Below are 25,862 nucleotides of genomic sequence, written 5' to 3'. Positions count from 1 at the left end.
CCGGACCAACAATTGCCTGTAAATTAAATATTTGAAATTAATGAGTTTACTACACTAAAATGTGGGTTGAACTTTGTATTATATGCACAAAATATGAATATCCTTCGTTATAAGCAATTACTAACCTGTACATTTATTGAGAAATAGCCTTTTCTATTTCTGTATGACTCTGAATGTTCTATGAGTCGTGGTCTATTGATTTTAACATGGGAACAATCAATTGCCTCAATTATATGTCTTAAGCCAGGATAGCGGTGGCTTGTATTTTGGAATCTCTCTGATACAGCTTGCAAATTATCAGGAAATTTGATAAATCTGTCAACTAAATTGGCAAGGTTTGTAGCAATCAATTTAATAATTCTACAAACGGTTGAGAAATGTAGTGCAAGTCTCCCACAACAACCTGTAATCATAATACATAGTAAAATTAATCAAGTGTTGTGTCTGAAATTGGACAGTGGGTCGTTTTTATTTCACTTAAGTAATTCATTTCTACAGACCTGGATGCTCCCCGTCGCAAAGAATCGCAAAGCTATTAGGACTTGCACCTCCAAACCAATAGGCAGGCCCCTCTGCGTTAAAGAAGCTGTTGCCCCATTTTCCAAGAGCGGTATTATAATATTTCGCAGTTTCTTTGCGAAATCGGTACCTATTTTTTAACTCCCTGTCATCATAGTACTCGAACGGGTCTTTGATGTTTCTTAGGTACATATTTGGTTGATGAGGCGTCGGCGGAATTGGATCTTCAAAAACATCATATTCTCCAAGTCTCGACATTTTCGATAAAATCGAACAATTCATCATGGTCGTTTTCCATTACGAAAGCACTTATAATAGCTATTGAACTGGGTTTAAGTAGAAACACTTCAGAATTGTATTTTTTCACACTGTTCACACCATAAATCTAACCTCTTAAAAGTGTCTCAAGTAGTCAACACACCGTACTCAAGCTTGGCTTAGCGTGAGCTAAGTCAGAGTTCGGTCTTAGCAAGAAAAGCGCGACTATGAATCCAAAAAAAATTGAGTTCACGCTAAGACGCTATTTTGACACTTGGGAGCACGTTCTCAAACTCAAATATCGTCTCTGAATTTCAGCCTAAGAGTCGTATTTCAGAACTCTGGACTTGGACTACACTATTACAATCCACCAGAACGCCACCAGCACCAGCAGCACCTCCACAACTTAATTATGATTAAGCACTAGAAATCATACTCAAGTCCTTGCCAATAGGGTCGTATTTCCAGTGCTTGAAATCATACTCAAGTCCTGACTTGAGCATTGAGTAGAGTTCTGGAATACGACCCTTATTAGATTATCCGTTGAGTAAAGCCATAAATAATCTCGGTCAGAGTACTAAAAAAACCGATCGCTAAAGTTCGTGGAATTACATCTTTTTGCCAAGTTTTATTGAAATCTGTTACCAAAAAGTGCGTGAAATCGGATTCATTCCGTAGTTTGCTGCCTTTAGAGGTGGAATATTTTCTTCAAATTTAAATGGGATCACTGCTGAGGTACCCTGTTTCCAATAAAAAATCATCTAAATCGGTTCACAAATGATCGGAGTCATCCCGTAACATACCTACATATAAAAAAATAAATTGGGCACCTCTTCCTTTTTTTTTTGAAGTTGTTTAAAAATACAATTTTTTAGCATCGTCACATAACATCCAAAACATTATGTGACTAAGTTTTGAGAAAATCGATTAAGTGTTTCAATGTAAGTTCAGCATTTACTTACTGCTTTTTCTCACTACTGTTTTTTCGGTGCAATATCTCCCGATTTTTGCAGATTTGACCTGGCAACACTGCTCCCTGGACATTAACAGAGCAGAATCGTTTTCAGTGGGACTGGAACCAAAAAAACCTACAAAAGAAGGATCACAGTTTAGAAAGACATAGTGATCAATTTATATTTTGTGCTGGTTAGACGAGTCGCCGGTATATACGTGTTAATCTTGTGAAATACTCGCCAAAATGTATTTTAAAACATTTTGTGTGTTTATATTTTGTTTAAATTATATCTCATGTGCTCAGGATGTGGAAGTGAAGTCTGAAGAAGATGTGGGAGTGAAATATGCGAGTCGTTGCGAGGTGTGCAAAATCCTCGCCACAGAACTCCAGAGCCGCCTAGAAGAGACCGGAAAAGTACGTGAAGTTATAGAAATTGGCTACTCCGTCGACGACGTACAGCCTAAAAAGAAAACCAAATATCAAAAATCTGAACTCAGGCTTATAGAATCTTTAGAGGGTGTATGTGAACGAGTACTAGAATACAATGTACATAAAGAACGTACAGACAGTACCAGATTCGCTAAAGGTATGAGCCAAACATTCAAAACTCTTCATGGCTTAGTAGACAAAGGTGTAAAAGTAGAACTTGGGATTCCACTGGAGCTGTGGGATAAACCGTCAGCTGAAATCACGCACATGAAAACACAGTGTGAGAGTTTGCTTGAGGAGAATGAAAGTGCTGTAGAGGAATGGTATTGGAATCATCAGGGCAGTGTGGACTTGATAGGTCATCTCTGTACCAAAAATGCTCTTCATGGCGCTGATAATTCCTGCTTGTATGAAGAACCCAAAAGTGAAGAAAAGGGAGAGCGAGGGAAAACAGAACTTTGAGGCTTACAGTTCTCCTTATAGTACAAACGCTAGTTATTCCAATAATTTTGGTACCATGTGATATAGATTCTTTTAGTATAACTTGATTGTAAGTCATGAACAATAAAAAAGATTACGTAGAAAGTAAGTGACATAGTCATCACAAAAGTGGAATAGTCTTGACTATCATAATATCAGGAATTCAAAGTTTTGTATTGTATTTTAATTACGAGTTACATATTTCAATGTATAATATTCACTCAGGGATAGTTAGGTAATAATAAATCTGAACAAAAATAATTTTATCACAAACTGTGACTTTTTAGCATTTAATTTTCCTGTGTAATCTTTGTAAATTTGACCTACAATTGTCCGCAACCAATAAAAATTTGAGTTTTAATTTAAATATCATATTACATATTGTTATTCCATTGCATTTATAAGTATAAAAGAAGGGTGAACTCATTTGAGTTTTGTAAGAATTTTATCTGAATTTAGAAACAATTTTATGTATAATTATATAAATTTAAGTATTGTGTTTTTTTTACATGACTACTCCCACTTCCTTTCAACCAATATGTAACAAGCGCATTTCATTAAAATGTATGCTAAGGTGAACTCATGAATATGTTATTATTAATTAGGGTGGCCTACCTGTGCTTATAGCCAACCATATAATATTAATTATGTAACATTTCGATCAGCTTAGTGGGTAGTGAAATCGAAATGGATATGCGGTATTCCTACTACCTATTCAAACCTAAGATGGCTATCGTTATGGATAGCGAAAATTCCTTGAATTTAGCCCATCGAGACAATAAGGTACGTCAGTGAATAAGACCGCATAATAACCGTGCAATACGTAAGTGTGATCCAAAGAGTATAGGAATAAGTGTGATCTCAATAAAGTTGTAACCGTAATTAAGTCCTATCAGGGTCCTATCACGTGAACTAATCGTCACTTGTGTGGGATGCAAGCAAAAGGTACCGTTGAGGGCGCCACGGTCCTAATGGAAAGTGCAGTAACTAGCATTTTTGACGAAATTGAATTGAGTTAAATACGTAGTCGTTAACACCAAAACAAGATCTTTTGATTTGAGGTGAAATAGTCCTCTGTGCGTCGTACGCTTCCTGTGCGTAGTGCGTAATATTTATAAATACTTGCGAAAAAATGTGTTTTTGACATTTGAAGTTGATCTCAAGTAAAATAATTAATGTTATAGCAGTTGTCATAGCTTTAATAATAATAATAATATAGTTCTTTAATAAAGAAACGTTTTCTGAAATTATAGTTCCTCAACTTAATAATCGTAATAAGGAGACTGAACTTTAACTAACTTCAATATAAGGCAATGTTTGATTTTTTCAATAATTTTTATTGTCAATCGAAATGTGATTAAGGGTTCATATATCCGGGATTTGAACAAACAAATAATACAGGAATTTTCTTTGTATTATTCTAATTTTATAAATGTACGAAATTAATAAACATATCTATACATTTTTCATCTCTTTATATTCCCAATCCAATTAACATTTTGTCCGAGAAATAGAAATAATTTATTCCTTGAATAAGAAGTTGTATATACAATAAACAGTGGGACTCGAACTCTTACCGTAGCCTATCATGTACGCTTGTAATACCAGTGGTATTACTCAGTCGTTGCTAACACTATAGAAGGGAAGGAAGCGAGAAAAGAGGAAAGAAAAAAGTGAAGGGAGGGAATTAGGCCACCGATACTCTCAAAAACCTTAAAGCAATGCCGCATTCTGCCACTTTACGTCGATGTTTAGCAGGAAAATACTAACAAATTGTGAGTTTCGACTGTATAAAACATTAGAAAATAGCATCAATATGAAGTGTATTTTTAGCGAAAACTGCAGTATTTGTAAGTTACTTATTATATATATATTATTATTAATTTGTTTTTGAATATGTAGTTTCTAGATTAAATAAATAGCATTACGATATTTATCTAATAATTAGTGCAGTATCTAAGGTACTTACTGCCGCTATGGTTAGGAGGACCAGTTGTGTTACTAGAGCAATTACTAAACATAAGTATACTTTTGAAATACTATCATACATAACCTTAACATCCATATATAAATATGTCACCTTATAAGTTTTCATTCTTTTACCTTTTTATTGATATATGCCATGTCGCTGTAAGTTTTGAAGCTAGAGTAAATTTTAAATTATTTTCTTTAACCCCGTTTTTCTCGAAAACAGGTTTGACTTAGTTATTGCACTTTAATTAAGAGGGCAGGGCGGTATAACGTCATATTTCGGGTTCGTTTTAGCCGTGGAACTTCATACAAATACCCGGTGAGATTCCGCGTAATATTTTTCTAAAGTTTTTAAGGTTGGCAAGACCATGCCTATGTTAAGCAGCTTCACTACCACAAGAGTTTGAAATATCTACCCGTAAACAAGCATGTTTACAGTATAGTTCAAATTAAATTCAAATCAACTTTGCATTCTACAAACTGCCATTATTGCTCAAAATACAATGTAAAATACTTGTGATTCCACAAACCTGATTTTGGAATTTCAGCCCATTTTAAACCAGAAATTAACTTTTAAATCGGACTCGAGTGTTGAACTAAAGATGCTTATCCTAAACTAAAGTGGTAAACACAATAGATATGTCACAGTCATCGACGTACCAATCTATTGGTCCCGTGATTCTGACACACAAACTAAAGTCATGCTGTAATAAGATTTGCGCTAACCAACGTTATTTTAATTCCTTTAACATGAAAATTAAAGTAGGCAAAATAAAACAATTACCGTTTTTAAATAAGCACCTTTTTAATCGACTGTCAAAAAGTTATTATATAAATTTTATCTGCTTAAGCAACAATGTATGCTCCTATATCTTATATTACAGTATTTAAGGTGCTAACAAACTGCAAATGTTCTGCAAAATGTCCATCGAAACACATGAAAGGAATTTACTTAAAATATTAAATAATACATAATTACAACTAATAGGATTAAATACATTCACGCATTTGTACCCAGACAGCAAACACAAAAATTTAAGATGTAGACCCATCTACAATAATTTAACACAAACATTTTCTCGAAAAAACAGATCACCCGCGAACACAGCGGATACAATGCTCAACTATTCTCGACTTAATGAGCAAAATTGTTAAAAGATGTTCACACATTTCGCGCCCGATGTTTTTTTGTCAATAAAGCGAAAGAACGAACAGCAGTAAAATTTAGTGCAACATTAAAACGAGAATATTTTAGCGCTTCGATAGTATGGACGTCGTGAGATAGAGCAGTGTGCGGTATCACAGGGCGCCAACAAGGGCAGAAGGCACTACCTAGAGGTAAGGGCTGGTATCTTGGTAGTCGTCGTCGCTGTCCTCGGAGCCGTCGTCTGTCAATTGACGCTGTGTGGCCTCTTCCTTATCGCCAATACATTCTGAGCTCGATGCATCTGCACAAAACATACATTACTGTAGGCACACTATCTATGACGGGTTTATTATTATTATTATGTACGATCGAGTTGGGTTTGGACTATTAAATTCACTAAGATATGCTAAACAATGGGATTTGTTCGTGCTTTTACAGGACTGTTTTATTATCTTGTTTCAAATACAACCATATATTACAAAGAATGAACACATACATATATGACAGTCTCTTAAGACCTCGTGAATATAAACATGTATATAATACATGAAATGATTCGAAACAACACGTTAAACGCTTAGTTTCATTGTAATGAAAATATCGCATTCAAATTTAGCACCATACATATATTCTATATGACCATAGGGAATCTGGAAAAATACGTTTTTCATATAAAACTGAAGACATGAAGCATGTAATTATATTTAGTACATTTTTAATGTAATTAGTCGTTTAGCGCTTTTTCCATTAGTTTGCTTGCAGGGTCTTAGGAGGACGAGCAGTCAGATTAAAAATCAATACACACTCATAGAACAAAAACAAAGCTACTTTACTACAGTTCAAAACTTAAAAAATACCAAAGCTAATAAATAAAAGTTTTTAATTCTTGTAACAATAGTGAATACTGTTAATCAAACTGTGCAGCATACAACAAAAATAAAGGGGTGAGGTGAAATACAGTGTAAGTAAGCGTCGCGCTCATGTGCATGTGGGAGACTATTCTAGCAAATTATACAAGCAGTGCATAATTACCCAGTTACCTGCTTGGGGCTCCCATAAGGTCTCATAACGTCGCGATTTAGGGGGCGGTGGCGAAGCCGACCCTCTGTGGAAGAAAAGCGCATTATAAGTTCTCTAAAAAAACAGTTCCCTTTACCATGGCAACCATATCAATAAGCCATATCGACCATAACGCATATACCATATCAATAACTTTTGTCTTTTCTCTAAAAATCCCATACATAGTGTTTATTATTTCCTTGTGTATATTTATTTATAGTTTGTTTTCTACAAAACCATAATAAGTAACTATTATTAATATATTACATTATTAGTATTAAATATGTAATGTATTTATTTGAAATACGTCTATTAAGGATTTAACTAATTGCCTCCTACACCGAACGGTTACCATGCTGGTCTGCCACATAGAGGTTCGATTCCTGGGGCCGGATTATGTTATTATTATTAGTTGTCTTTGGCTACACCCCTTTGCAAACTCTTACATTTCTATCCTGAGGTTGCATGGAAGAAATTGTTAATTAGCAATAAGGCCTCCTGTTGTACGTTAGCTGTTGTAACTGTATTTTTATGTGCAATAAAAACATTTAATTTATTCAATAGGCATCAATGAAGTTTTGTAGAACTGCGGTATGCAAGGAATTGAATAGAGTGTTGATAATTGGATGACAATGTTTCAAATACCTATGGGCAGGCGAGTGATTGGAGTCCCCATTTTCCGAAGGCGGAGGTGACGAGCGCGGCGAAGGCGGCTGGCTGAGCGCCTGCATGAGCCTACCCTTGGACTCGTTCCAAATGTTAGATAACCGTCCGTCCGGACCGAAAAGTAACAGGAATGCATCAATCAACTCGCGAGATTTCTCCTCCCATTTTGTAAGAATATCCACTCGCTTCTCGCCTATGTTTGTCATCACCTGTTTGTTAGAAGTACATAATTACGTAAATACACATAACAGTAAAGGCCACATTCGGAAGTTATTATTTTGATTCATTCTAGCAATCTCAACTTTACGTAAATGCTGATCGAAATGTAATGTTACCTTTTTGCCCTTATCCTTGAGTTCGTCCATTTTATTTTGCAGACGGAACTTTTTCTCATTGAGGAATCCTACGTTAAGTTCTTTGGCGGAGTAGCCTCGCGCGAGATTCCGTCGCACGTAAATATCGTAATCACGTACTATTCGTGCCACGATGTCGGACGTTGATACGCCTGTTGAAAACAAGACATCTATAAAAACGAGAAAGTGATAGGGCACGCCCACAGTAGGGTTCCTTAGCCTGTAAGCAATTCAGCTTAATCATATTCAAAAGTTTATTGTTATAGTTGAAGAAATGTTATTTGGACCGATGAATGTTATCTCTCGGCTTATCCTCTTACAATAGAGTAATAAAACCATTATAACACTTCTTTTACTCAAAGCGTGTATGGCCTTAACGACATTAGTCCATTGTACGGGCCATGGGTGCGTTAAATGGTTTTTCTGAATTCTACTTTTGAATTATTTCTTTACTCATCAAATTGCTTTTTTTAAAACTGTATGTACTTCATAAAATACCGACTGCGGACTCTTTTCTTACTAATCCAACAAAGTTAGTTCCGCATAAAGATGATCAAGTTTAGAATAAGTACCAATGCGCAAAAGTGTTAAATTTAGTTGTTTGCACTATACGGATAGACGAAAGAAAGAAACAAAGAAACGTTTATTCAGCTTAAGAAAATTCATACAAAACAGACAAAACAAATTATTGATTACATATATTTATAAGCTGAAACGGATCCAACTCAACATATGTCACAGCTTGCCTGCTGTAATGTTGGTTTTCAGTTGGAAGCACTTTTATGAGATGGCACGTAAGTACTAGTGTAGTAAACACTAAAATTATAAAATATTAACTTTAATATTAACTAAAAATATGTAGAAAAATTACTAACAATAGGAATTATTACATGACTTGAATGTATGTAAAATACTACACATGTCAGAGATTATTATATATTCCATATTTTAGTGGCCATATATTTGAAACTGCCCTTAAAGGCAGTTGTTTTGTGCGGTACCTCCGCACAACTTGGAGAACAACATCACGCGAAAGGGGAAACAACTTTTGTGTTCGAGAGGACCAATAAGTTTATTGTACAGATAAAAAGGCTTGCATGTTTTCACTATACTGAAGAGTAGAGATGCAAAATGAACCGGTCTTCTAGATGACATATTCAGCAATTTCGCATGACTGATAATCGTGTAACATGACCTCTACTAGGAACATCAAAACGAAATCTGGTACAGGCATTCTGTACGCGTTGCACTAGGCTTTTGGTTTTAGCGAGTCGTGGACCATATCTGCTGTCCGCTAAGTGACAAAAATTTTTTTTGAGATATCATAAATACCATAACCCAGTTTTTGAATATTGAAATTGTTTAATGATATTATTCTATGCATCGTTAGGGTAAATTCCGATAAGAGAATTGTGTGCTTTATCTTTTAAATATAAAACGGATATTTGACCATTTCTCACTTAGCCGCGTTCTAGTTAGTGGACGGCAGATATACCTGGGGTGTCTGCATAATTGAATTTGGAAAGTACCAGATAGTCCACAAGGTTAACGCGGAGTTCAATGCTTACAAATCTGTGTACCATGTAAAGCACTTTCAAGCTATAGAAGCAGTTACTTACTATCTCTTGAACGTACTTCTCAAATTTTAGTTCGGAATCCAGTAGCACTCCTAAATTTCTTACTATCGACATGACACGATGATGACACGTAGGTTACCGAGACGACTTTATTTGTAAGTCAATGGACGACTCACTCTTTTGTCCTATTGTATTCTAAAGATGAAGCGATAAGTCGAAGCGGTGCAAATAATATTTTTCCAACGATACCTACCAACGTATTTGCGACGACTTACTTTGAGCGCGAATATGTCGATCGAGAATGGAGCATTTAACGTTCTTGAATCCCCTTGATATTTTTTATTGCATTTCGAAAGACTTAAACAACGGCATTGCATTTAATGGAATAAATGTAGACTTTTTCATTTTGTCATTTTAGCTTTTGGGTATATATTGTAGGGTATATATTTCTTTAGACATAATTTCTTAACAGTATGTACTTAAACGAACTTGTGAGATATAGGCAGACAGCCGTGAAGAATCTATGTGTTCCTAACATACCTAAGGAATCATAAAAATAGACTCTCATAAATCTTGGTCACTCTATTCTCCATGGGCTCTGTCCCTCAAAATCATAAATTGACTCAAAACTTTTAAAATATACTTAAATGTCAACGCCAACCAACAGAACATTGAATACAATTATATCTATCCAAAGTTTGAGAAATGGGCGGTACATATCCATGGATTTGTTACGTGATTTAAATGTTACCTACTAAGTGGCGATCGTTAGTCGTGGCGATCGATAGTCTCTGCCTACCCCAATAGGAATCCAAGGACGTGAGTATAACTAAGTAATAAATATTAATTAAGGCTTAGCAAGCTTAATTAAGAATTAATCTTTAGAGAATAGTTTCCCAAAGTGGTCCCAGTGGCACCTCGGAAGCAATTACCCCTAATTGCTTCCGAGGTGCGTTGATGCTATCCAGGGGGTGCTACTGAATTCGAAAAAAAAAACCTGTATTATCTATCATAAACTACACTACATATAGGTATATATTTCTTTTGCCTTCTGATTGTTTGTGTTAAGATAATATAATAAAAACGTATTTTCAATTATTTTTTGTTGTGGTGGGCGTTGAAATTTCTTTATCTTGCCTAAATGGGCGGTGAACCAAAAAGTTTGGGAACCTATGCTTTGGACTTTAAATTGATATAGACATGAATTTGTCCCTTTACGAGAACATACCAAGACATTCGAATGTTGCAAGCCTTGACAGCCTGAATATTATTAAAGCTGCCTTTGATTCGTTGTGCCTAACTTGACTATTGGATTAATTTACCGATTTAAACAGGCTAAACTATGAAAAACCAAACGTCTCTGGGGCCAACGCTAATGCCCCCGGAATTAAATGTTAAAGTTATTGCATTTACTAGATTAACTTTTTAATGGCACAAAATGTTTGCCTAAGTAGCGATGATTTACTTTAGATTTAGATTGTAGGTGTAGTTCTGTTAATAACAATTTTTAATAATATTTATGAATAAACAAAATGTCAAATAGCCAACGTAACCGTGTGTAAACTAGTTTTTAAATAGATTTCCGTGGACCAACTCGTGATTTACTAGTCAGCACCGTATAGAATAATGCGTGCAAAATACCTGGTATTAAAAATGTAACCATTTCCATACAATCCTCTTTAAAATTCGCTTAAAATCACAGATGAACGTACAAAAGTTGTAAAGTAAAAGAGAGCGGTGTGGCCTCTCTTTAAAACTAAGGGGCACTATTGGCCATTTCAAAATTTCTAGGACATCTACGAGAGGAATTGATGGTGTAGGTGTATAATATGCGCTGTTACAAACTGAATAATGATTATACCTTCTGTTCTTTCAGTGGCGACGAACATATCAAGCGCCTTTATCCAAGCGTATGTATCTTCACAGTCATAAGTTGTATAAGGGATGTCGTCGTGTGCGACGAAATCTATTTTGTGCTTCTCTAAAAACTCCTCAGTATATTCCCAAGGCGCGTCACGTACTACCTGTAAATGACACAACGTATAAAACAATCGTTTATTTATGTGGGTGTACACACGACATGTTCAATTAATAATATAATAAATAAAAGATACGACCCTATTCCAACTGGCGTTCGTACGTTTGTAAAGGCACATATGTACCAAAAAAATTACGTAGAAATAGGTGTTCGATTAAAGAATTCACGCATTTACGTAGGTACGCTGTAACATAAAGATAGCGGAGTATTTCGTTTTTACATATCGTGTGAGAGCACAACCGGCACGCGGCTGACAATGACACTAAACAACTCGTCGACACGAAATTGGCTTCAGCCCCTCAAAAAAGGCTTTATATCCTTGCAATAAGAAAGAAAAAGACATTGTATGTTTCATCTGTGTTGAGTCGCGTTGTCTAAAGGTATATCAAGTAGAACTATGCAATACATTATCTATTGCATTCATTGACTTACAATTATATGGACGTCGGGTCCGCGCTAAAAAGTGTCCGAACTTATAGGGCGTTAAAATCGTATACAGACCGTCATTCACGCTTTAGTCTTCGTTTGTTCGACTGACAGCGAAGCAAGCAAAATTAGACAGTACTGCGATGACATTACAATTTAAATTCAACGTTTTAGCTTTTTCATATTCCTTTACATGTCACTACGTTTAAATAGGTTGACTTGGGACATTTTTTTCGTGGTTTTTGCATTAGACCCGTCGTCCATTTATTTGTAAGTCAATGATTGTATTGCATAGTTTTAAAGCTTGTTCTGATCTGACGGCTCAAGCCGATTCCGCGTTGATTAATGTGGTGACTCTCTAACTCGGAAAGTCCCTAAAGCGATGTTGAAATCCTTAGATTCCTCAAAAATGCAATAACATAACAACCAATAAAGAGTAAGCAAGTTCTTCTTACGTAGGAAACGAAAGATATTTTTCAGATTTTAATCGCGTATACTTGTTTTTCAAACAAACCAAGGTTCCGGATCCTTTACAGAACCCATAGTTACGATTGACTCATTTTCTATGTTAGAACAGCGAAAACCTAAGAACGCGATATTCTTCTATCATGTTATAAATTGTATCAAAATAACAAAATGAGTAGTCGTATTGTGAATCTTACATAAACATGAACATTCATTGTGAAAGATCCCCCTGCAATCGCGAAAACCTAAGAACTCGATATACTTCTATCGTGTTATAATTATATCAAAATAACAAAATGAGTAGTTGCATTGTGAATCTTATATATACATGTACATTCATTGTGAAAGTTCCCCCTGCAGTTATGTTTAAAAACTCTTTGCTTCCTTTTAGAATTGACAAAGAGATCACGTAACACTTCTTCTCTATTATCGTTCAAGTTCACTCAAACATTGGAATTTAAAAAAACATAGGAATGTTTTATTTTTAGACTTTAATCGACGCTGCGGCGGAAGATCGGTGATATTTTAATTGGTTTATTTTTACCAGGGGCTGACGTTAACTGCATTATCTACGATCTTCTCACGTGTAATTACCACATTTTTTCCTTAACGGTCCAAAACATGAGGCGAGGATTTCAAATGATTTACGTCAGCCTTAAAGTATATTCTCATTATTATATTTGATCACCTTTGAAATACTAGTCATTTTTAGGTACACAAGTCCAGAAGTCAATTCATTGCGTTCAATGTGTTACACAGTGCTTGTTCGTGGTCGTGACAAAAAATTTACAAAATGCTGAGGTGAAGTGTGCGTCCGCCAGGTGACCTAAAAAATTCACAATGTTTACGGGATTCGTTCCTATTGAGTCGGTACTTACCTCATCTACATATCTGCAATGTCGGACGGCCTCATATCTCTCATCTTCTGTCATTACTGTGCGCCCTTTGCGGCTGTGTGTCAGTTTGTCGTTGCATACTGGAACAAACATTAATACTTAACTCATTATTATGTAATTAAATTGTCATAAGCATGTCATGATTTTCACTACCATGACATTCAATTACTTTTTGTGAAATTACTCTACTAGTTTGATATAATTATTAATACGAACACTAAGAAAAAAATCCTTCGATCCGCCTGGATTCGAATTTCATAGCAAAACAGCGTTTCATAGCAAACCGTGCTAGACGCTATGCCAACTAAGCCACGGAGCGAACCAGCGGACTATACGAAGTTTTCTATATGCTTGTTGCAGAACGACTTTTTACCATGGCGTCATAAATGAGGAATCAACTTCTTCACTCATGAGACGCTGGTTCGAACCCAACTGGATCAAAGGTATTCTTTCTAAGTGTTCGATCTTTGTATTAATAAATTTTAACAAACTAGTAGAGTAAATCCACAAAAAAATATTTATTTATTTACTTACAAACAAAAAAGTGTAACATAACGGTATTTACTATAGCGTTACAATAATTTAGAAACAACAACAAAATAAAAACAAAATCAACCAAAATTAAAAATAAAAATTAAAACAAAACATTGCGTTACTAATCTAAACTTAAATTATTAATATCGCTAAAATCCATCCTGTTTTCTCTCTAGCACTCTCTTCCATTCAGTCATCAATCTTGCTATCCCAGTCACAAACAGATCACATGGGAATGGGGTGATGCTGCGAGTACGGAATTGAGTAGTGTAGTCGCATAGGGAAGGGACGAGTGTAGGTACTGTTCAGCGCTTGAAGGCACAGTTGCTAACAAGAGCACATCACGCCGCCGGGTACAGTAGTCATTTGGTACTTTGCATTTAAGGATCATTTCCACGAGGTACAAACTGTCCATATTATTCCCTAAAACATTTAAGACAAAGAAGAGTAAAGACAATTTAATCTACGTAATTCTAATGGAATATCATGGTGGTGAAACATTTAGACGTTCAATAAACTTAATTACAATTATTAAAGACATTTCTCTAGTCAGATGCTGGTAATTGTAAAGGTAGCTGGCTGAGTAATGAATAGATTTCTCACAGATGGCGCTACGGCATAAAGTCGTTAAAAACTAAAAATAAATAGGAAATGAAACTGTTTTTATTCGGAAACCACCCTATATTTGCATCAATATTAGACATAACTGGTTGAAGACTGTACCACCTCAGTCAACCGTGACCATGGGACCTGTAAAGGGCCCGAAACGTTGGTTTGTTTGAAAAAACAAATATACGAGATTTAAATCCGGAAAAACAGTTTCATTTCCTATGTGTAAGAATCGCGAAAACCTAAGAACTCGATAACTAAAAATACAGATTTGCAATAAACACGTACAAAAATTTGGTAAGATCCGCTGGTTCGTTCCATTGCTTAGTTGGCTTAGCGTCTAGCACGATTTGCTAGGAGACGCTTGTTCGAATCCAGCCGGATCGAAGGATTTCTTTCTAAGTGCTCAATTTTTGTGTTAAGATAATTGTCATTATTATGTAGACATTAGCAATATATCCTCTTTAGTCACGCATCCCGTAGAGTGTTTGTGACTGAAGTTTGCTGACCTTAAAGACACTAAACTACGATAATTATCAAAATGAATCAAGGCCTCTAATATCTCAATATTGGTGTGATCAGGTAATTCCTTACAAATATATATATAGCACATATTAGTCATAACACTACCATGTAAAACCACGTGTTCGTTATCTTGTGATAAAGCATCGTACCATCGTACGACACCACCAAACCAATCGCACCTGGTAATTTACAGCTTAAATAACTTGATTACTAAGAATAAAAGTAAATTTATGGCTGTAAATTAAATAATATACGTTTGACCTTAGAATAATAACGCATAGAATGATAGTTTCATAAAAAACGAACTGTCACAAGTGAGGCAAAAATCAAATTCATGTAGGCGTAAGCAACTTGTATTTACGCTCGTCGGCACGCACCAAATATACAAATAATGATGCCATGAAATAACATTTCCCTCAAAAGTGGGGAAATTGTATCTTGCTTAACTCATCTCTTTAACTGCCTCCGTGGCCGAACGGTTACCATGCCGGACTGCCACGCAGAGGTCCCAGGTTCGATTCCCGGGCCGGGAGAAATAGTTGTATGGCCTACAATTATTTCTCTCGTGAGTTTGGGTGTAATTTGTGGTTGTCCATGTGTGTGTCCATGGCACCCGCGACACAGGGTTTCCCTAGTGCGGGGCTATGTTGAGTGTGTGCGTTATTTATTTATTTATTTATCGTTAAGTTAGAGGTGCCTACAGATTTGCTCGATTTTGTCGATCAGGTGCCTACAGATATGCTCGATTTTGTCGATCGTTATTGTTGATCGACAACGTCAAGTGACAGGAATTTTCAAAAATTTATTTTTGGTAATCATTATGGAAATGGCATTTATATCTGAATACACGAAGGCGGACACGACTTTTCTCATTTCTAAATCCAAGATGGCGGACACGTCTTTTCAAATAAATGCAATATGGGAATCGTTTTCGAGGTATTCGAGGTGCTCATCACGAATATGGCATTTATTTCTAAATCCAAGATGGCGGACACGACTTTTGAAATAAATGCAATATGGGTATCATTTTCGAGGTATTCGGGGGTGCTCATTACGAATATGGCACTCATTTCTAAATCCAAGATGGCGGGCATGATTTTCATATAATGGCAAGTTGGGGATCGTTTTCGAGGTATTTGGGGGTGCTCATTAGGAATATAGCACTTATTTCTAAATCCAAGATGGCGGACATGACTTTTCAAATAATAGCAAGTTGGGTGTCGTTTTCGAGGTATTTGGGGGTGCTCATTAAGAACATGGCACTAATTACTAAATCCAAGATGGTGGGCACGATTTTTCGAATAATGGCAAGTTGGGTGTCGCTTTCAAGGTATTAGGGGCTGCTCATTCCGAATATAGCACATATTTCTAAATCCAAGATGGCAAAGAATTAGAAGAAGAAGAATTAGAAGTCTTGTCCCCCATCTTGTATTCAGATATACATGCCATTTCCTTATGGTTTACCAAAAATACATTTTTGAAAATTATTGTCAACCATCTTGGATTTAGAAATTAATGCTACATTCGTAATAAGCACTCTAAAACTCCTCGAAAACGTCTATAATTCTCAATCGTTACTGTCGATCGACAATGTCGAGCAAATCTGTAGGCACCTTATTAAATACTACTCAATTTTTATTTAACTCATATATGAACAAAAACCTACAAGCGAGTTTAAGTGAGACTATCGAATTTGAATATATAAATAGCCTGATATTATCTGTGGGTATGTTTACATGAAAAGTACACGATAACAATTAAGAACCTGAACTTGAAAGTTTTGGAGAACTAAAAACGATTTTGGAGAACTGACGATGACTTTTTAGTCAGAGTTAGTTTCCTGAAATAAATTTAATTAAGAATTTTAAACCTGGGCAAGACAATTTTTTTTAAATGAGTGTATGATGAACAAGAATAATGATTTTTCACATGAAACTAATGAAGGCAAATACTAAATATATTTCGTAGAAATAGCTAACGTAAATTCCCTACAATGTTGTTGCGGCGGTGTACATTTGTAGAAATTTTGCAACCGTTGCGATATTGCCTATTCTCAAAAAATTACGTAATATAATTATTTTGAAACAGAATAGCAAAATGGGGAGAAAAAACCCGTTACTTTGCAACATTTTCGTATCTTGTTGCAACGAAATTAATTTTCTGTTTTAGTGAATATTTATATAAAAATACAAGTTGAAACGCATGTTAGTGTCTATTTTATATTTGTCTGATCTATTTTTAAACCCAATTACCGCACAATTCGTCATTTTTAGCAAAAAATTTTGAGCTCCTCGCGGTGCAACTTGACCTTGAGCACTGACAGCCCGCTCGCTCGTGTAAGCCCATAGGGTGTCCTACAATTTGCCTCACTTAACGTGTGCGGGCTAGGTTTCTATGCGTTATTCTATGCATTATTATTCTAAGCGTTTGACAATATCACTGCCGATTGTTAATAGTCTACATGTAACAGCAAATATACAGAATCTGCATCTGTTACCATAGATAAGTTAACGCTTTTAAAAACGGAATATTAATTCGTTGTGACGACAGCAAGCATTTCACGGTGTGGTAAGTGGTACCTACATTGTATTATTGACAAGTCCATGGATATTATCGTTCGCAAGTCTTGAAAGAAACGCAGTGTCATAATAAATCAAAATCGAACCACAGAGGGTCAGTTCAAATGGAGCGATCAACCAGAGGGTATAAAGTCTGCGGACTTTAAAATGGGAGTGACATCTAAATAAGCTGCTATGTTACTACCCGTTCCTGGAAAATTACAGGGACCAAAAGTACTTGTTCCGTATATTTATGTAAAGCGATGTCCCCATACGATTTCTATACTACGTTCATCTTTGTAATAATATATAAATCTTTGTATAATAATTTACGAATTCAAATATTGGCAACAAATTTATTGACTTGCTTTCGAGTGCCTATTCATCGACAAAGTAGTTTTATAGGATAGTCACGCGCAATACCTTGCGAGATTAAAACAGTGTCGTGAATGTGACGGAACGAAAGTAGATAATGTTACAGTGCTGGTCAGTTAGTTTCTTGTTTAGCAGGAGTATGAATTACTCATGTGGTATGAGTAAAATAAAATATTTACGACTGTTCAAATTAACATGACCACAAGCATCGTTTTAGGCTATCCAGTATGATTGATATTTGCTTCAATTTAGACAGTAATTTGATACTCTGTTAATAATTTTATGCAACACGATCGAGTCAATTTGAACACATCCTCGAAGTCACAATCGGTATCAACCAAGTGTCCATCAGCCCTTTACAGTGCGTAATCTCACCTCCAACGATAAGGTAAACATTAGGGAAGACGGTCTTGGCCTGTTGCAGCTGCCGCGCGTGGCCTTGATGGAACATATCATAGATGCCATCGGAGTAGACGCGCACCTTGCGCGGCGCCGTGCCCGCCAACGCAGTGGCGCGCGGGATTCGCCCGTAGTGGCAGCGCTCGCGTTCCGCTATTGCTGCGGCCTCCGTGCTGAACGGCGCGGCGGACCGTAAAGACTGCAAACAAGAAGCAAGCAAACATGGTCACAAATATATGTTCACGCTTTTGTTTTCGAAATACCATGGAGTATTCTTCGCAATCTTGAGCGAAACCCAAGAGGATGTTAAGATCCTGGAGGAGCTCGGGTGGCACGAATAGGACCCTGAACTTACCGCACGTAAAATAGGCGCTGCGACAACGAATTGCGGAAACTAACCCGTTACACCATACCATATCTCACGAATTAATCCATGTCAATATTATCAGAAAATACATTATTTTGACAATTAATCAAATCTTATTATTGAGTACCTAAGCATTACAAATTAGTTTTAAAGCAGAGATAAAGTTAATTACAATTTACAGATCAAGTAGTTGTGTAGAAGGCGACATGTAGGTACCTAAATCAAACGTGACTTGTCGGCAATCTCTTTATTTATTTTTCTTAGCAATTAGCAATCTAGGAATGTTAGAAATCTATTTTATTTGCATATTCGATATTGGGAGTTGCAGTTGATTCAGCGTCAAAATCAGTCACGTCACGTGATGACGTGCGGGGGGCAGGCGTGGAGGTTGCCTGCTATTGTTTCATGACCCTGTTGCAAATCAACTCGACTGTTTTGTATTAAATAACGTAATATTCAGCTCTAACTCTACTGTTACTCATTTTTCTATGGAAACGCATGGAGTTGTTATTTCTATACTAAATGTAAAGTTTTACATGTAAAACAATTATAACCATCTTAATTTCTAAGCCTGTTAATAATGCCAATTGTTACTGGTTTCTTGTATTGTTCAGAAACCAAAAGAACAAAATACGAACCTACATATACCTATATTGTATTATAAAACTTGTTCATTGCTCAAAGCATGATTAGTACGTACGTAATATGTGTATTATAGCGACGATGTCAAGGTTCAAGCTGTGATAATGAGGTGGCGTGATGCTACGTCATTGTCACCAGCGGCAGCGTGCGACAGGCCACTGCCTCTTACTGGGTTCAAGCGAACCGATATCACCCGCAGGTCCGGGGTCGCGCACGTTTTTCTTTCCCGCAGCTTGATTTTGATTGCCTCTCCCGATCGGAAACTGCGTCTCTTCCGAGTCGAGGCGCATAATTGCGATTCACAACTAGCCGATCGGAAACTTTTGACATTTCAAATCGTAACTCACAAATTAGAAAGATATAGTAGGAATCAGGTTCATCTTCTCGTTCGGAAACCCATCTGATTTCGAGACTACCCGATCGGTTCGATTCCGATTTGAATCAAAATCAGCTTGCTGACCCCTATTGCAATAGTGCAATTGTAAGCCAGGGAACATCCGCCCCACCGACACCAGAACTCGCGTGCTTGATATTCCAACCCTGTTACTTCGCTTGCTCCACAGCATAATACTTTATCCGATACCATGAACTAATTACTTTGTTAGGCTTATATTACTGGCATATTTCGGAGAGTTTAGTAGGTGAAATTATTCACACACCAACGTAGGTACGTACATGAGCACTTTACTGTAAAATACTTAATAATAATGTACAAAAGACGTGTTTATCCCATAAAGAAATTACTTTCAGCTAATTCACGATTTGTTTCTGCTATCTACATGTAGGATCTGCCGCTACAAACACATGTATATTATCAAAACGTTTTTACTAATCTAAGAGGTCAGACTTTAGGAACTGTTTGGTACATTTTTTATAATTTTGTGGATTGGATCCTTTTTGTTTAACTTTAACGTCCAATTGTCGTAGTAAAATGACCAGATATATAATTTATATTTTTAACAATCGTTAAATGCCATCATTTGTTTTCATGTGTTGGCTATAAAAATAATACGATAGGAAAGGAAATGGCATGGCATAGGCAAGTGAATAATATAAACAGTAGAACACTGAATTAAATATCGGAACCTTTTTCATACTTTATTAGCTTTATTACCCATAACAACTCCATCATTACATTATTTTAGATTTAAGCATCCCGTACTATCATTGACTTACAAACGTACTATATACTTTTGTGACATATAGTTTCAGGGATTTCCACAGTCACAGAATGAGAAATAATCATAATATTATCACGGGTCCCAAATCCCAGAAAAAAGGGGATTATCAATTAATGCAGACATAACCAGCCTTCCTACTTGGTGGCATGCATAATTTGTACGTTATCACTGGGACAATATTTGGACTGCACAAATATATCACACAGCGAGCACAGATAAAAGAGGGGAGAATACGCGTAACGTATCACGTACATGTACCTCTTCTGTGGGTTAAGCGTCTATCGTTGCGATTGACCGAATAATTTTTATTTTATAAATTGCTATAGAAAATTGTTGAATATTCCACGCGGAAAAAGGTATTGTTTTCATTTCCCTTCCTTACTTATTATAAAATAAGGTACTTGTCCGACTATCACCTACGTACTAACCTTTTACAATGGTTAGCTATTGTGTCGGTACATTCCTATCATTTTGACTCACGTCGCTTTTATGGACAGAAATATTTACTCGTGACTAAAAAATAAGTACGTTGAGCATTTCTCAAATTATGACGAACTTGTTTTTTTATAGCTAGGTACAACGATAAGAAAATGTTCAAGCCATGAGAATGCATGTAACTGAAGGAAAACAATTGAATAACGTATTCCTCGTACAGGGATATGTACTTAAACAGCCAATTAAAATTTTACTACGTAAGGTCGAAGTTGATGATCACGACAGTACCTATGGATCTTAATAATTAATAAGGCTACAACGTCATCAACTCTATTTTAAATTGAATTTGAATTATAAACTTCACAATACTCTGACGTCGTCGAACCGGTTACATTTATTTAAAAATCATATTATTGTGACAGTGTTTATTTATTTGGTTAATTAATTATTCGTTTTCTTAATTTCTCGTAGTATATGTCAACAATCAAATTAAGCAAATTTTACAAAAAGCGAAAAAATATTTGGTATATTATGTGAAAATTGCACCTTTTGAAATGTTACGAAATGTAAAACCGTTAGGAATTGTGTGTTATACCTGGACAACGGACACGACACGTGCCCCTTTACAAGACTTTTTTTTTTTTTTTCAATTAATCTATTATGCATTTTGTACACGTGGAAAATTCCACTGAGATTTGCGGAACCAATTCGCCACGCCAACACTTTATTTCCACACACATTTATATTGCTCGATAAGCACGCGCGTACATCGCAGATATTTGGTGGAGTTGCAAAATTTAAACATGGATTTTGAATTTTTCTACAAGTTGGTTTCTATAGCATGGTTATTACAAAATAAAAAGAACTTTTTATTTATGTTATCAAGCGACACGCCTATCCATGACAGTTGCAGTGCCACTCAGAGCTTTAAAACGTAAAGATCTAACACTAAGTTGATTAAGTCCCATGTGCCTGTAATTTCACCAGCACCCTTTGTCCCTCTAACCCGGAACGCAGCAATGCTCACATCACTATTTGGCCGCAGATATATAGGTAAGGTGGCAGTACTTCTCTGGACAAACTCTTTCACAAGGAGCTCTACTATTACTAAAAACTTTAGCCTATTTAAGAACCTCTTCATGTGAGATAAACCAGGTTCCGTTAAACACCTACATAAGGGAGAGATAAGTAAACATATTATAGCACGGGACACTATAAATAAATGTTAGCTGATAACTCGAGGTTACGGTCAAAACACTCACACAACAGTCATCAAAAATATAAAATTACCTATTTATCATCAGCATCACCGTTAATCATACGTGAAGTTATATTAAATTAACGACCTTTAACGAAATAAAAATTGTAACATGTTTTCCACCCTATTAAATTTGTTTATTCGATATATCTTAACCCTTCCACGAAATGGAAATAATGGTTATTGTATTACGCATCTCGTCTATTCTAGTGGCTACCGTAGTGTTATTTACGTCAGTGTACATAATGAATCGGTCAGTGCATTGGAAGACCCCTTGTTTTACAAAATACATAGACAGATCAAATAAATTTGAAAAATGACCCACCACATTTAATACAGATGCTCATACTCGTAAAATAAAATAATCTTGTTTGCATTTCAATTCGAAGTAATCAGTTTATTAAAGTTATTTACCAAGTGTTTGTATTAGCAATATTGGCCTTGATTTTTGGAAAAATACGAAGTGATTTAGTTAATTACTCAATGAGTAAAGGGTTTTTTACTTCCATGTGAACAGATATGTTTTTTTTATACATAATATCAAGTGACGGGACGAACAAGTCGTGCGCCTAATGGTAAGCTACACGCCTGTCCATAACAGTTGCAGTGCCACTTAAGAGCTTTAAATCACAAAGGACTGATGGGCACTGCCACTGCGCCCGTCACCCTGAGACATAAGTTGAAAAGTCCCATGTGCCTGTAATTTTACCAGTGCCCTTACCCTTCAAAATCGGAACGCAGTAATGTTAACATTACTGCTTGGCGGCAGAAATAGGTAATGTAGTACTTCCCTGGACGAACTCTTTCACAAGGAGCTCTACGGCTACTGCTCTTTTGTTATAGCATGTTTGGGGTTTCGAGTGTAACGGGAGTATTTCAATATTGTTTAGTGAAAATTGTGTTTATTTTGAAGTTATGTTTTTCAATACCCAATAATTTTATTGCTCTCTTTAAGTTTGAGGTAGGCAAACCGTTAACGTCGATATTTCACCATTGTCACATTTATTTCGTCAGTTGTGAACCATCCTCGTTTGAAACAAATGCTGATCACGCACCTCTAATATGGGAAAACAACCATGATGTGCAGCTTTAGGAATCTCTCTACGTATGGAACTAATGAGAATAGAGATAAAAACATTAAATTTATTTCCACTAGTTCCTGGCATGTAACTTTTGGGTTACAATTTTTCTATGTGGAACAGAGTACATGTAACTACTGGGAATAAAGCACCATATTTACTAGTTTGCATTAATAATTGCAATCTTGAACTCACTTTTACATGAATATTTGTAAAATTTAAGAATGAAAAGATCATACTTTTCAATCAACTGTTTAAGTGGTACAACATTCTTATAGTTCCTTTCACTATTCTTTTCCTGATGTCAACCATCGCTCTTGAACTTTGTATTTTTATGACTGTCCACATCGATGATTCATTTAGTCAAACCGACTCGTTCCTTTAGTTTCGATGTCACTGTTAATGTTGTCCGATAAAGGATGACAGATATAATATTGTACAATCAAGAGTCGATACTACCTCAGATCGAATTAAAATTTTTCCTGTTCTGCAGCATCAGGCGTATATCTGTTAACTTAAGATACATACATACATACTGCCTCCGTGGCCGAACGGTTACGATGCAGGACTGCCACGCAGAGGTCCTAGGTTCGATTCCCGGGCCGGGAGACATATTTGTATGGCCTACATTTATTTCTCTCGAGAGTTTGGGTGTAATTTGTGGTTGTCTGTGTGTGTGTCCATGGCACCCGCGACACAGAGCTTCCCTAGTGCGGGGCTCTGTTGAGTGTGTGCGTTATTATTATTATATTATTATTATTATTATTATGAGTTACGGGAAACAACTCTGAATCGTATTTTTTCTACCTACTGCATCCACCCATCAAACATTTATTCAAATATTGTCCACCAGTTCCTTTGAAATTGGCTGTCACACAACTCATGTAACTTTGATTTTGCCATAGTGAATTATGGCTAAATACTGCATCTTAAGTTACAATATATGAACGCGACAAGTTTTGCACACGACGAGCAAAATGTGTCTCAGTTAACTAATGTTACACGAGTTAGCCGTGACTGAGTTTGTATGAAGATTTGGAAAAACATCTCACTTGATGAAAAACAACGATGACGTCGCGGATGAAGCATGAAGATATTGATATGGCTCTAGTTATAGCGTTCATGGAATAAGTCGGCAAGCAGAGAATTCTACTTCATAGCCGTTTGCCATAAAAATGAAGAAGCGTGACGCTTCGCTAACTACATAGGGGTGGAACCCCAGCCTAAGTCTAGTCCCCTGATGATGGAAAGGGGGAGACAAATTAAATTTTGCAATTCCATCAGATACTCTTTGTGATATATCTTGTAGAACACCGACAAGCAGGCAACTTTACGGCGGTAGTCAAGGTTCTGCAGCTTCTCGTCTACTAAACCGAGTCACCCACAAGTCTCTTCACAGTGACACAAAGGCAAGCCTCTTGATACGCTTTGCAACTAAAGTCAAGGTGGCCAGTTGGTATTTAGCAGAACCATCTCAGGTGGCAGTTGTATTTAATACACGACCGAACTTGTGCTTGGTACAGCTGAAGTAACTATCGCGGTGTGTGTGCTCACCCGAGGCACTAGCCTCTTGAAATCAGTGACAATCTATGACAACCTGTACACTGGCTAATCTGGGGTCAGAACCTGAACTTAGAAGGTTCCCGTGTTATAGTGCCCTTCTCGTATACCTTAAGGATCGGTAAAGAGGATCACTATAATTAAAAGTAACGTAGAAAGATGTGGTGCTCTCCCGGTGAGTGTTGTCCCTATCTACTGACCCGAGAGATAAGGGGTTCCGGGGAGGCTACGGGCTCTTCGGTAAGACCAGTGTACGGCGGGCGTCCGGGCCAAGCCCTCCGCCAGTGATACGCCTTCACAGGCGTCACTGGACAGGGGTCACGACGGGCGACCATTGTTAACTACACGTTTCAAAGTATGGACGTGACTGAGATAGGTCAATAGTTGACAGGGTCAGATCTGCTTCCACTTTTAGGCTCATGTTGCACGTTTGCATGCTTTCACGACCTGGGAACTAAACCAGTTTGAAGTGAGAGGCGATACAAGAACAAGTGAGAACAGGAGGCAACACTGAGGCACAGTTACGCAGTGCTATTGTAGGAATTCCGCCTGACCCGCGATTTTTTTCTTTATTTTTTAAAGAGGGTTTTATGTTTATAGATATGCTACCCTCATAGGGGCGATACTGATGTATTACAATCTAGGTATTACTAATTTCACAACGTTATACAACATCCTGGCCCCCTTAGACAAGGGACTAGCCAAGATGCTGTTGCATATTATGCCTACTGAACACTGCGTAAGTCCGGAAGCTGTTGCCTTAACACCTCACTCCTAACACACTTCATTATCACATGATAGACGTCTTCTGTTGTCGCACATATCTCACAGTTTGGTGATGGAACCTTTGACATCAACAACCGAACTTGTTTAAAGAAACTAGTTCACTCCTGGACAACTAACTTGGGGTACATTGGGACATCAGAGTATAATATGTAATACACCATACCCAAATATATAAATACAGTTTTTTTTCTAATTTCTGTCGTAGTTTTAATTTACAGCACTTATGCGACAGTATAAAACACACTCCATAACTGTATTGCAATGAATGGATGTATTAGGGGTTAAAGTATGAAATTGCCGTTTTATTGCAATAGG

The 25,862-nt window shown here is 36.5% G+C and overlaps 4 protein-coding genes across 7 annotated transcripts in view; 2 read left to right on the top strand and 2 right to left on the bottom strand.

Annotated features, from left to right (window-relative positions):
- The window catches only part of LOC113232866, a 37,186-nt gene extending 29,769 nt beyond the window's left edge, over positions 1–7,417 (top strand). The window contains exon 5 of one of the 2 annotated variants that reach the window (XM_026467730.1): positions 7,383–7,417. In XM_026467730.1, coding sequence (XP_026323515.1) covers positions 7,383–7,402 — 20 coding nt within the window. In that variant the 3' untranslated portion in view covers positions 7,403–7,417. Of the gene's footprint in view, positions 1–2,035; positions 2,181–7,382 lie in introns of those variants that run through there. The other variant, XM_026467729.1, reaches the window with a different exon arrangement.
- On the bottom strand, positions 99–847 carry LOC113232868. Its single transcript, XM_026467732.1, has 2 exons — positions 501–847; positions 99–403 (listed from the first exon to the last, which is right to left on the bottom strand). Exons 1-2 carry the CDS (start codon positions 802–804, stop codon positions 108–110), a joined length of 600 nt encoding a protein of 199 aa, XP_026323517.1. The 5' UTR covers positions 805–847; the 3' UTR covers positions 99–107.
- LOC113232867 (protein canopy homolog 3) lies at positions 1,814–3,023 on the top strand. The gene has a single exon (XM_026467731.1). It carries the CDS (start codon positions 1,976–1,978, stop codon positions 2,621–2,623), a length of 648 nt encoding a protein of 215 aa, XP_026323516.1. The 5' UTR covers positions 1,814–1,975; the 3' UTR covers positions 2,624–3,023.
- LOC113232865 (choline-phosphate cytidylyltransferase A-like) overlaps positions 5,477–25,862 on the bottom strand; it is a 31,399-nt gene continuing 11,013 nt past the window's right edge. For 2 of the 3 annotated variants that reach the window (XM_026467724.1, XM_026467722.1), the window contains exons 2-8: positions 18,216–18,438; positions 13,222–13,319; positions 11,276–11,438; positions 7,820–7,989; positions 7,464–7,693; positions 6,800–6,864; positions 5,485–6,060 (exon numbers count right to left, since the gene is read on the bottom strand). In XM_026467724.1, the coding sequence (XP_026323509.1) occupies positions 5,945–6,060; positions 6,800–6,864; positions 7,464–7,693; positions 7,820–7,989; positions 11,276–11,438; positions 13,222–13,319; positions 18,216–18,438 (1,065 nt within the window). In that variant the 3' untranslated portion in view covers positions 5,485–5,944. Of the gene's footprint in view, positions 6,061–6,791; positions 6,865–7,463; positions 7,694–7,819; positions 7,990–11,275; positions 11,439–13,221; positions 13,320–18,215; positions 18,439–25,862 lie in introns of all 3 variants that reach the window. The other variant, XM_026467723.1, reaches the window with a different exon arrangement.

Source organism: Hyposmocoma kahamanoa, unplaced genomic scaffold (assembly GCF_003589595.1).
Source record: "Hyposmocoma kahamanoa isolate Upper Pololo Valley unplaced genomic scaffold, ASM358959v1 78, whole genome shotgun sequence".
NCBI lineage: Eukaryota > Metazoa > Arthropoda > Insecta > Lepidoptera > Cosmopterigidae > Hyposmocoma > Hyposmocoma kahamanoa.
This window is presented reverse-complemented; position numbering and strand designations above follow the sequence as displayed.